At 37.0% G+C, this 13,200-nt stretch overlaps 1 protein-coding gene across 3 annotated transcripts in view; it reads left to right on the forward strand.

Moving 5' to 3' along the window:
• The window catches only part of cntnap3 (contactin associated protein family member 3), a 126,351-nt gene extending 114,055 nt beyond the window's left edge, over positions 1-12,296 (forward strand). For 2 of the 3 annotated variants that reach the window (XM_073815992.1, XM_065264193.1), the window contains exons 20-24: positions 498-631; positions 2,339-2,426; positions 4,774-4,992; positions 8,090-8,161; positions 11,716-12,296. In XM_073815992.1, coding sequence (XP_073672093.1) covers positions 498-631; positions 2,339-2,426; positions 4,774-4,992; positions 8,090-8,161; positions 11,716-11,906 — 704 coding nt within the window. In that variant the 3' untranslated portion in view covers positions 11,907-12,296. The remainder of the gene's footprint in view (positions 1-497; positions 632-2,338; positions 2,427-4,773; positions 4,993-8,089; positions 8,162-11,715) is intronic. The other variant, XM_073815993.1, reaches the window with a different exon arrangement.
• Positions 12,297-13,200: the final 904 nt, after the last annotated feature.

A 13,200-nucleotide genomic window follows, 5' to 3' on the forward strand; every position in this document is an offset into this window, starting at 1 on the left:
CTAGTGGATGAAATATGAATCCTCTTAAAGTCGCCATGAAACGGAAGTAGCGATTGCCTTATTTTCCCCGTGGTGACGTATATCCGAATGAAACGGCTTTTGAGATGAAATAAGGCAGGGCTGGATTTGAATTTGTCCATCGAGATCTGATTGGATCGTTTGAAGTTGGGTCGTGTTGCTAATTGCTAATCACTGTGATCTTCTCCCGGACCCCGCCCACCTGCCATACTTTTGACCGGAAGTGAAGAGAGATCGTTTTGAGGAGGGGAGGAGATTAGCATTTTTGATTAAAGATTATGAGCACACACGAATTTTTAAAAAATAATGAAGCTCACAGATAAGTCATTTGTTAATAATACCACACTATTAAAAATACATATATAGTTTTTCATTTCAATTTCATTGCGACTTTAAGAAAAATCTTTTGTAGTTTTTGCATCTTGATGTTATTTATCTTGATGGGACTGTTGAGAATTGGACTTCTCTCTGTTGTAAAGGACATCTGGACATCAGATACAAACTGCAGCAGGACAGAGAAGCTGAGGTTTTCCGGTCCGCTGCGAGAAATCTGGCTAATGGTCAACTTCACCGCTTGAGCATCAGGAGATCTTCAGACACGCTCAGCATTCAGGTAATGTTTCGCTCTGAAGGACGATGCTTTGCATTCAACATCAAAGTGTAAACTGTTACGTTCTGCATTAAAGCAATATTTTGAGTTGCTTTTAATAAAGATAGTCTGCCAAATGTTGTTGCTGATTATCTTTGATAATAGTTCTGGAAATATAAATACTGATAAAATGAATCATTACCTTGTAATGCACTGTAAATTGCTTTGGATTAACACATCTGCATATTCATAAATGTAAATATAGTCCAAGAAATTAGATTTACGTTGGAGACCAGTGTTGGGGAAAGTTACTTTTAAAAGTAATGCATTACAATATTAAGTTACTCCCCAAAAAAGTAACTTATTGCATTACTTAGTTACTTTTCATTGAAAGTAATGCTTACGTTACTTTTTAGTTACTTTTGCTATACTTTTTCTAGGGTGAGGCTTGATCTCTTTCAGGTTTTTTTAGGTGTTTTTATGACTGAAATTTCTGCATTCAGAAATTGCATATTTCATCACAAAAATGTTGAGCTCTGGCCTGCCATCTCAGTTTCTGGCTCAATCGAATTAATTAAACTAAAAAAGTAACTTGCATTACTTTTTTGAAAAATTAATTAATTTTTAATTAATTAAAAAGTAATGCGTTACTTTACTCGTTACTTCAGAAAAGTTATATTATTACGTAATGCACGTTACTTGTAATGCGTTACCCCCAACACTGTTGGAGACGATAACTTGCGTCATCGTTTAATTTGGGGTTGTACCTTTTCCGTATCGTTTACATGAACTAATACACACTTACACCCCAAAGGAAATGTAAAATCGTGAATCGGACCAATCGGGCTCTTTAAAGATTCACACAAAACAGCATAAAAAAGTGCAAATTGGCGACTAAAACGTAATCATGTTGTCATTCCAAAAACCACGGCGACGGGTGTATTAAACTTTATACGGTACCACAGACTGACATGCAGATGACATCAAAATACCACAAGAATGAAAGCATACAAAGCAGTCGACTCGCTCTTGCAGTATTTTGTATATTATGTGTTTGTCAGTTCTTGAGACGTCGCTTGAAGTCGAACACACATCTTCTGTCTTGTCCTCCAATCTAACATATCCCGTGCCATATTTGATTGTAATTAATGTCAGGTGACCTGTAAATGTAAAAAAAAAGTTTCCATTGACGTTTTATGATATATTCCTTTTAGAAATTGCCTTTAAAATACCATACTTGAGTATAAAAACATTTTTTTGCAATATATGGGAGTTTATTCAGAATTGCAGTGTTTCCATTGGGAGCATTTTCAGTTCCCTATTTGTTTTAGTTGTGCAATTTAATTTGGTAATGGAAACACAGCTACAGTGATAACAACCTATTTGGTTTCATTTATTTATGGCTAGACGTATATAAAATTTTCACAGACAGCCCAAATTTGGCTGGTTTTAGCCCAGATGTCTGGGCTGTGTTTGGACGTATTTTAAAGGTGAAATGACTTGATGTGAGTCAATATTCTGCTGTTGTGCAGATTTAATATCATCACACTTTCCAGATACTCATTGAGATGTACTGTGTTTAGGCTTCTTGTGCTCCTCTTCATCGAAGTTTGGGTGTGAGCAGTGATGTGTTTCCAATAGCTTTCAAGTGCATTTTTAATTGAAAAGCTTGTGAGGGAAAATGTGCTGTTAATATAGAAAACATGATGGGTTTCTTGTGTTTATCTGCAGGTGGATCAGCATGCAAATGAAGTTTTCAATCTAACATCGGATACTGAATTCAATGCCGTCAAATCTGTTATCATGGGAAAAGTGCTCGGTAAGTCAAAGTGACATGAACAAGGGATTTATCATTGAGAGGTCATGGAAAACTGAATTATAATTTTTATAAGTTTGTGATTTCTGTGTAGTAAGGTCTTGTGTATAATACAGGAGATGTATGCATGCGGATGGACAAACTCTGAAGTGTGACATGATGAGATATTTTTTATATTTCATTAAATACGCTGATGTTTGTTGAGTCAGTCGAGCTCGCTGATATGAAGGAGCATGAATATAGAGGACGGTTTGGTCTATTTACTTCAGATAAGAATGATATTGACCTCTAGAGAAACATGGAGTGGGTCAGGTTGAATTTTTTTATGTCTATAAATAAACCTGCAGCAAACTAAAATAAGATTCTGGTTAATGGTACTTAAAATAAGCAGTCAATTAATAAATAATAGAGCGGAAGAGTACAACATTTTATTACTATAAAAGAGTCTTATGAAAGCTATTTATAAAACCTTTATGAGGCAACATATATTCAGCGGCGGAAGAAATTAAGAGACCATTTACACTGCAAAAAAATTCTTAGTTTTTTTGTCTTGTTTTCAGTACAAATATCTAAAAATTCTTAAATTAAGATGCTTTTTTGATGAGCAAAATGACCCAAGAAAATAAGTCTAGTTTTTAGACCAAAAATATTAAATTTAAGTGATTTTGTGCATAAAACAAATCAATAATTTTTTCTTGAATTTAGTGTTTAAGAAAAAATTTCAAGATTTTTTTTTGCTTTGAATTTTTTCTTGAAAATAATTTTTTTCAGTGTACCAACAACATTTCTGCCAAAGTCTTAATAAAAATAATGTTTTTATTAGCATTTATTTAAAATTGAAATGGGGAAAACATGGTCAAAAAAAAGATGCAATTTTCAATATTGCAGAGAAAACAACTTTAAATCTATTACTCAGCAACAAAATATGTTTTACATGTATTTTAGGAAAAATGTATTTGCTGTTTAAAGACTTTGTCACACCAGAGGTTTGGTTTTGTTGAAATTTAACAGACAGTGGACTGAAATGGTCACAATACATCTAGAAATGATGAATAAAGTTAAAACTAGAGTTGTCTCTTACTTTTTTTCTGTGGCTGTTTACATTTGGCTCTAAATTTTAATTTAGTGTTAAGCTTGGACATTTCTTTATGAGATAAGGTTTTCCATAAATAGTCGGGCTGCTCGATTGTGGGAAAATCATAATCCCGTTTATTTAACACAATTACTATATGACTGTAAAAACATGCATGTGTGGGTGTGTGTGTGTGTATTTTATATATATTTTATGTATGCATGTGTGTATATATAGATACATAAATAAAAACATTTGACTTAATTCAATGAATTTGTTTAGTGTTGTTGCAGTTGGCTATGTGTGCAGTGGTGCCTTCATAATTGCCTTGTAAACACATTGGTCCAGCGGTACGCGATTCATATTTTAAACACGAGGGATAGTTGATAGTTTTGCTTTAGCTCGCTTGAAATGCAATGCATACAACGTTACAAATATAAACATGTTTACTGCCTAGTCATTGACTTTGGACAAATGCGTGAGCGTATGCACGTGTGAGAGAGAGGTGCAGCTGATTATGGCACGCTGGATTTATAACACAAAATGAAATAATAGAAACTGAATACGGCACACTAATCGAGTGACTTTTGCAAATATCAAAACTTAAATTCAAAATCGATTAATTGCACAGCCCTTATATGTAGTGAAATCTTATAAAAGCATTTGATAATTTTTAAACCCATAGGAGAGATGTAAAGTTTACTGTGTCTCCCTTAAGAGGTAAATGCGGTTCTCCTTATGCGACAAATGAGATGTCTTCAGTCTCATTTAAATGCAGCAGAGCGGTGGCTGGCGAGAGCTGTAACATACGACAGATCTGCTGTAAGGTCTGGATAGTATTACAACATCGGTGAGACGGCAGACTCCTTTTCCAGCAAATTGATCACGGCCACAAATCGACTAAAACATGCACCGATCTCATGAATATATGAAGAAGTCCAACATGAGCTCCAAGCTATAAAACTAAAGCCACAGATCTGTTGTGTTTTCCCGTGGGTCCATGGCTGAAGGAAAGCTTTGTTCATCAGACTCGCTGTTTCGTAATTCACATCACATCTCAAAAGCGAGTTTGTGTGACATTGCATTCAGTCACCAATAACAGTGAGACACAGATGAACTCAAACACTCGTGTGCTGCTCGGTGTGTTATGATATGTTGGCCTATATTTACAGGAATATACAGAGACAGCCCTTCAGGATTATTTCACTGATAAGTTTGCCTGTTGTTGGCAAACATGTTTTCCATTTCCCAAACATATCTTTGTCTTTCTCTTGACAGAGTCTGATGAGCTGGATCCAGAGATCGCCCGTATCAATTCTCTGGGTTTCACCGGATGTTTGTCTGTGGTTCAGTTTAACTCCATCTCTCCGCTGAAAGCGGCACTTCTGTATCCAGACAAAAGTCCGGTGACGGTCACAGGATCTCTGACTGAATCCAACTGTGGATCATCTTTAGCATCCAACCCTTACGCCGCAGAAACAACTCATTCTCTATCAGGTAAAACTACCAACCCAACCTTGCTGTAAGGAGCCTGTAGCTCAACTGGAAGAGCATTGCATTAGCAGCTCAAAGTTTCAATTCCCAAAGAAATGCATACTTATAAAATCTATAGCTCTGTAAGTCAAATGTAAAGGAGTCCTATAGCAGCGGATCTAAACTTCACCTCATGGACTGAGTTCAGAGTTTAAGGGGTGGTTCACATTTCGCATCTAAAACCGCATGGAAAATGCAACCATCAGTTGGTTCTTGTCACATTATCTGCAAAGTTTTTAACTCGATGTGGTGCGGACTAGGGATGTGCCGATACATCTCGTTCCCCATTAAAAAGACCTGCTTGAAACCGATACTGAATCGCAAGGGTCCGATTCTGTGTTTCATGCACAGCTTGTGCGTGTACTACGGCTCTGTGATCAGTAGGAAGTCCTTATCAATCTAAAATCACTATGAGTTTGAGTTGTATATAACGTGCATTTAAAAAAGCAACACTCGCCAAACACAATTATTCAAAATATTTTTATTATCATGAAAATACCTGAAACAATCTGAAGAACAGCGATATAAATATGCCTCTAGACATTTCCTGGAATAGTGTTTAGTATACTACTTCTTCTGTGGCACAAATGGCGTTTCTACACTAGAGCGCCCCCTGGCTTTTGGATGTGGCGGCATTTCACCGTAATTCATTCAAATAGATTCATTGAGAAAACGCGCATTTGCACGATTAATCAGCACAGCCCTAGTGCGGACGCGCCGGGAAATAAACTAGTGCGTTGCACCCCGTGTGTGTGCCGTGACCACGCCGCTTCCATTATGAGCGTGCATACCGCCCGCCTACATTTAAAATAACGAACTTGACGCAAAATGTGAATCGACCCGAACTCTTTCCCCATTTTTTATTAAAAAAAAAAAATCTTTAAACATATTTATTTCACAGCCCTCTAAAATGCATGGTAACCCAGATGCTGCACATCATTTGGACAGGTACAGTTTAATATTACACAAAATTAAATATAAATATGTTTTTAATAACATATATGCCCTTATATTTACAATATAAACCAAATAGTGTTTTTGTGATATTTTAATGTTTTGTTTTATCTTAAAACCGAAAGTAAGATGGAAGGTCTGTATTCATTAACTCATTCCCTGCCAGCCTTTTTTTTAAGTTGCCCACCAGCATTTTTGGTGATTTTTACAAAATGCCTTCCAGGAAAATTTTCTTCTATAAATATATAAAAAATACAAATATTTCAAATTTAAGAACAGACCCTCTGCTTTCAAACAAACAAAATGGAAAAAAACATTTCATCCTATTTTCATTTGTACTCTTTTAATAACCTCTTAACTCTTTCACCGCCAGCATTTTTCATGATTTTCACAAAAAGTTTAATGCCTTCCAGAAAATGCTCCTTTTTAAATATATAAACATATAATATATGAAATAAAAGAACAGACCCCCTGCTTTCAAACAAAAAAATCAGTTTCATCCTATCTTCATGTGTTCTGTTTTTATCACCTCTCAAATATGTGTGGGTTTCATCAAAAACACCAAATTTTGAGCAAAAAGCTGAGATAATTCCATTTTTGTGAAGGACTTTTGATAGAGATCAGATGCAGAGCAATCTTTAAAACATACACGGACATACAGCTGTTTGCCCTAGGGCAATACTTTCAGTTTTTATAAGTTGCGGTGGATAATAGCGGTATTGCAGATTGACGAGATATCTCGTCAATGGCGGGGAAAGAGTTAAATATGGGTCGGTTTCTTCAAAAAGACAAAATTTTGAACAAAAAGCTGAAATAATTGCATTTTTGTAAAGGGCTGTTATTATGCTGCGTTTACACCAACCGCGTTTCAGGCGTCAAAATCGCGTCTACCACGCCTAGTTTGGCGCGGGCTGATAAACGTCACGTGACTCAAAAGTGAAATGTGTATTGACAACTTACCAGGTAGTCCGATGTCCTCACTGACACTCTTCCAAGTGAGGTCCTTTTTATTCCTGTCTCTATAGAAATAAGAACTTGCGTCGTATAGCTCCGGGTGACTGCTTATGGACAATATCAAGCGTTCCTTCATGTGGAATGAGTGACTCCGGGCGGGGCTGCCACCACAGCAGCAAGCAGGCTCCTGATTGGTTAACGCGGCGCGAAATTCCGCCAAAGTTCAAATTTTTTAACTCGGGCGTCAGCCGCAAATTCACGTCAAACACAAAATGCACAAAAAGCACCATTCGCATGTACCGCGCCAGATGAGTAGACGTACAAATGAGGCAGAATCGCATCATCCGCGCCCCGCCAAATGCCTCATCCGCGCCGCGAGACCTCCAGACGCGCGTCAACGCGTCTTTACATTGACTTAACATTGAAATCACTCAAGCTTCACGCCTCCACCGCGGCTGGTGTAAACGCAGCATTAGAGATCATATTCAGAGTGATTATCAAAACATACAGATCAGTGGATGCTTCATTGTTTTATAAGTTGGGTAAGAGCGACACCTGGTGGATAATAGCAGAAACATGGATTGCCGTAAAAACTCATCATTGGCAGGGAAGCGTTTTCTCTTAATTGATGAAATAACTCATCAATAGCGAGGAAAGAATTAATGTCATCATAAAGACACCAGAGATATTTCCTCTAATGTCTGTCTCTGTGAATAATAAAATCCTCTTTAGATGTGAAAGTGAGACTGCATGCTTGCAGTGTTTGTCTACAAAGTTTGTTTTGTTTCTGGCTTGAGGAGGAGAAAGACACTGAGATGAATCCGTCTCCTGAGCACTGATAACTTCAGAGGTTTTCAATCAAGAAGACAAATATTCTGTCTTATTCTGTTTCCCAAACTTTATTTCCTTTTCCTTTCAATTCTTAATTCTTCCCGAGAGTCAGTTTTGACTTTAATGGTGGGCTCACTGAATAGAGCCGCAGTGTTAATGAAATAAAAGCAGATCTCTGTATGAATCTGTGAGATGGACCTTCATCTGAATCATTATTTCTAAAATGTGTAATATTCAATGAGCCACGACCTGTGAGAAATAAGCACTGATGTTCTGTCTGTCTCTCTATCTGTCTGTCTGTCTTTCTCTTCTTCTCCTGTAGATCATTTGGGTTCAGTAGATACTGGTGAGCCAATAGTCAATGCAGTCCACAGTGACTCGGCTCTGATTGGAGGTAAATAAATGTTTGTGGTGATGAAAATCGAATTAATCATTTATATTTACTTCATCTCAAAGTTGTTAGCTTTGATTCAGCTGTGTGGTTTTTGGGGGGTGGTCATTTGGTTTTAAATGAGCCATTTCTTATCCAAACATGCAAATACAAAAAGCATAGTGATTTTAAAATATTTAAATAATAATGAAGTCATTTTGGGGGTGAACTAACCCTAAAATTGTTGATCTACATGATCAACGTTATTTAACTGGCTAGAGGTTTTATGTGTAGTTACTGTAACCGTATAAAGTGGGATAGCAGATGTTCAGTCTCGGTCTCCGTATGCTTTTAAAAGATGAAGCTCATCATCCAAGCTTTAACCCAAAATTAGCCTTTATAATGTTTGAGTAACGCGTTGACTTTGACTGAATGTAAAAACTTCTTCAAAGTTCTCATAAATCGAATGAAATGAACAAAGTTTGCTAAGCTAATTAAATCTTTTAAGAAATTATTCACTGAGTTACTGTGATGTGCCATTAAATTGAGCTTAGATATATTTTGGTTTAATTAGACTTTTCTTTTAGCTTTAGCTAATAATTAAATGTGTCATGCTCCATCGCTCACAAAGGAAGATCACATTTGAACAGTTATGTAGAACTTAGACGGCGAACCCAAACTCATCCGATGGTGTAGCAGAAACCCTTCAGAGCGAGTTTGATGACGTTTTTTGCCAACTTTTCACCTTTATTGATATACCGCATGTAATGCCTGCAGACATCCCTAATAGTGAGGTCCTGTTTACACCTGTTATTAAAATGCCTTCTGGTACAAGAGAGACGCATATACTGCAGAAAATACATTACTTTTGCCAAAAAATATGCTTTAAATATATGCTAAATACATTTTGTAGAATGTAAAGCTTTATTAAAATATTTTTTTAATTTGAACCTGTATACAGTTTTAACCTTCATATATTATCATATATTTCAAAATGTATTTCAGGGGCAACAAATACATTTCTAATTATAAAACCCAAAAGGCAACAAAAATATTGTTCTTGGCCAAAATATAAAAGTTTTTATAAAATATATGAATTATGTATAAAATAAAAATTATAAGTATATTTCTTGCAATTGAGCAGTTTAAATTTAATTTTAATTTTCCAATGCAATGTTAATATATACGGAGCCCCTAAGGGGACATGGAGCAAAAATTAAATAAAGTTTCGTTTTGCGTGCGCACGTGAAACTATCGGATCCTCATATGAAATTTTCGAGTGCGCATGTGAAACTATCACGTGCACACATGAACTACAGAGTTTAGTTTTGCGTGCTCACATTAAACTTTCACGTGCTCACGTTGAACTATCACGTGAGCACGCGAACCTAAACTTAAAAAAAAATTCTGCACATGAAGGTTTTGCGTGAGCACATGAAACTTAACTTTCATTTTTTTTTACTGCAATGTCACCTTAGAGACTCGGTAAATATAAATGCTTTAATATATGTATTTTTTTAAATGATTTTAAAATATATATGGCCAAAAAATATATTAGTGAAAAATAAATATTTGCAAAAGTATTTTAAAATATATTTCAGCACAAATATTTTTTTGGCCATTTTATGTACATTCTGAAATATATTTAATATTATATTTGAAAATATTTTTTGCCGTATGGGGTGTCTGTTCACACCTGGTATTTTAATCCATCTCTTTTGTCCACTTTCAACCACTTCTGTACTGATCACTTCAATGGGAATGGTCTGTGGACGTGTCAGTAAAACACGAGCGGGGTAATAACGTGTTAAAGTTGACATGCAATTTATGTCATTATGTCAGAGTCCGCTGTTTTGTACATTTATATGTAAGAGCTTTCTCTGATATTTCAGAGCAATGGATGAAATAAGCTCACGTAACTTTCAAACACTGGCAAAATGAAACAAAAATGAAAGCGGCAGAGAGCAGCCGCTTCAGTTTTATCAATGAAAGACCGAGCTGAACACTGTGGGTCAGGACCGATGTAAAAACATTGTGCTTGGTACGTCACTCATTAGATAAATAGGCGGAGAGTAGGCGGTCTTTTGTGGCTACTCAATGCGTTTTTGACTACCTCTGAATGTGGTCAAAAGTGAACAAGCTCAAAACATTTCACTAGTATTTAGTGTCGTCCACCTGTAATCCAATCAACCAAACTCTTAGTACCAGAGAACGGTCACATGATATCAGCATGCTCTGGACATTTTCTGAAGCGATCGTGAAGCCGCCGTGATTTGAGCTTATCTGTTCCGGCAGATGTTATAGGAAAGTTATTACCTCATTTCTCAAACACATCTTCTGTTCTCGGTGTGTGGAGTTACTCACGACTCAGCCGTGCGGCTCTACTGAATTTGGCTCCAGAACGCTGTACTTCCTTTAGTCATTTAACCTCAATGGGCCCTATCTTGCACCCATCGCAATTGACTTTGTCAGTGACGCATGTATCATTCGTATTTTGCACCGGCGCACAGCGGGTTTTTCTATCGCATTGTAGTGATAGTTTTTATTTATTGTGTGGCTGCGTTAAAAAATTCTCATGCAAATAACGATTAAAATATTTTCATAAGTTTGTTGTGTGGCTGTATTACGTTTATTTTATGTAAATAATAATTAAAATGTTTTCATAAGAAACCTTAATGTATATGAACTTGATTTGTAAGAGTACTTTGGGGTTGGACCTTGCTTGCGTTTCTTCGGTCCGATTTCAAAGCCCCCAAACCCTTTCAGCGGTGAGGGTGGACGCAGCGATGTCCTCTGCTGGCGTCTGTGTAGAGGCAGATCCACCTCCCGTTACACGGCGTGCCCGATTTATGCTGGCAAGCTTGGAATTCTCCCGTCTCCTGACATCATTGTAGCACTTGGCGCAACGATGGGGATGCCAGCTGATGAGACTGTGGCTATTTCCTCTCACGCCTGTTTAACCGACGCTGATTTGGGCGGGTTTCTCCCATCCCCATACAAAACAACTTCTCTGTCTTTGACTGCTCTTACAAGAACGTCGGTCTCCTCGGCTGTGAACCGCTCCTGGCGTGCGCCTGGTAAATCCGTCATAATAATAGCAACCCGCCATGGAACTTGCGCCCTTGCGTTTAAAGGGAATGTTGGATAGCGTTCTGATTGGTTTATTTGACGTTACGCCCAAACCACACCTATGAGTAATGAACCTACTTTAGACCAACCCCTTATTGATTTGCGCCCGGCCCAAGAGTTATTTCTCCCGCCGACAAAATAGCAACAGCGCCCAAGATCCGCCCACAAACTCACTTGCGCGTTGCGCTTCGCACTTGCGTTTCAGATCGTTAAAATAGGGCCCAATATGTTGAATGATTGCATAAAACAATGAGAGAACAGCCAAACATACAGCAACAACAACTAACAGATGAACTGTTGCACCTTGAAACTTCAAAAAATATTCAAGATAAAGTAATTCAAGTCAAGTTTACTAATAAACTATTCTGTTGTTAGTCGACTAGTCTGTCCTGACCCATCACGAGCGCAGGTTAATACGGTATTTTACGTGTTTCTGTGCTGTTTTGCAGGTGTCATTGCAGTAGTGATTTTCGTGACTCTCGCGGTTCTGGCCGTGATGGCTCGATTCCTGTTTCGACGGAAGGAGACGTTCCAGACCCAAGATCCCAAAGTAGGGAAAACGGAGGATAGTCCCGAGACGCCATTTAACACGGATCCACAGAACGTTATCAGTGAAAACCAAAAAGAATATTTCATATGATGATCTTTCATCTTATATCGGACTAATCCTGTAAATCTGACGGACGGCGAAGCTTTGATATTAGGGATATTAACATTGCCAGGTGCTTTATGGAAAACAGAGACTGTCAGCCGCAGACAACAGCAGTGGATGAACGATCCGGCCCTTTTTGTACATAAAACGTTATTGTCCAAAAATTTGGCACAATAGTATGGTTTCTAAGGTGTGTATGATGACATTCATTGGTTGTAAATATTCTTTTGAAATGAAACTTTGTAATGTCACGTTCTCCTTTTGAAAGATTCAGTGGTCATTATTACATTTAACAATATTCTTGCTGATATAAATCAACCGTTTAAAGAATCAAATGTTGTTTAACTAAATGAAAATAAATGTCTGAACTGGAGAGTGCTTTGATTTGACTAGTATTACTAGTATTAACTTCTGAAGTACACGAGGCTGTACACTACATTTAGCCTATTGTGTCTTTCATCTTCGAGTAAGTTCTTTGGGAATGGACGGCTGTCTGTGTTACGTTTGGATTGAACACTATTGTACTACTGCTGTTTATTTTGTAGGATTCAGTACACTATACAATACACTAGACAATTTGTATTGAACTTTTATATCATTGCCTCCCTAACACAAATCGCTTTATTGTTTGTTTTTCTCACTCTTTTAAGATAAAGTTGTGTGATAATGTAGATGCAGACAGTACATAGTAAGCCTATGTGTCAGTTACAGTATGCAATATGATTATGAACATTTAAAACAGCATCCTTGACCTCATTGTGTGGCATTATAGGTGTCCAGCTCCAAAATAAGTTGTTGCTAAAACTAATGTAGTTAAAATGACTTTTAGGGAGAAATAAAAAATGACTGCAGATGAACATTTAATTTAGTAATGGAAATGTAAGGTTAAGTTAAATAAGTTTTTTATAAATGTTTTTATAAAAGCGTCTGCTAAATGTAAAATGTGAGTTTAGTGCATTGCATTATGGGATTTAGGGCCAGATTTACTAAACAGCTTGTGCCAGCGCAAACCAACATTTTGGCATTAAATGACATCTGTTGGGATTTACTAAAGACGGGCAGTGGATAATTAGCACTGAGGTGTGGTCTTGTTATTTTTGCGACTGACCTTATTGCATATGCATTTTTAGGAGTTTCCCTTTCAGACATAAAAAATATATGGGAGGAGATTATTTAAATGATTAACGCAATGTGATTTACTAACATTTGCGTGTGTGATATTACTGGTATTTGCGCCATTCTTTTAACGGCGAAAAAAAATCATTAAATCATTTTGTGCTTG

Source organism: Paramisgurnus dabryanus, chromosome 10 (assembly GCF_030506205.2).
Source record: "Paramisgurnus dabryanus chromosome 10, PD_genome_1.1, whole genome shotgun sequence".
NCBI classification, from domain to species: Eukaryota; Metazoa; Chordata; class Actinopteri; order Cypriniformes; family Cobitidae; genus Paramisgurnus; species Paramisgurnus dabryanus.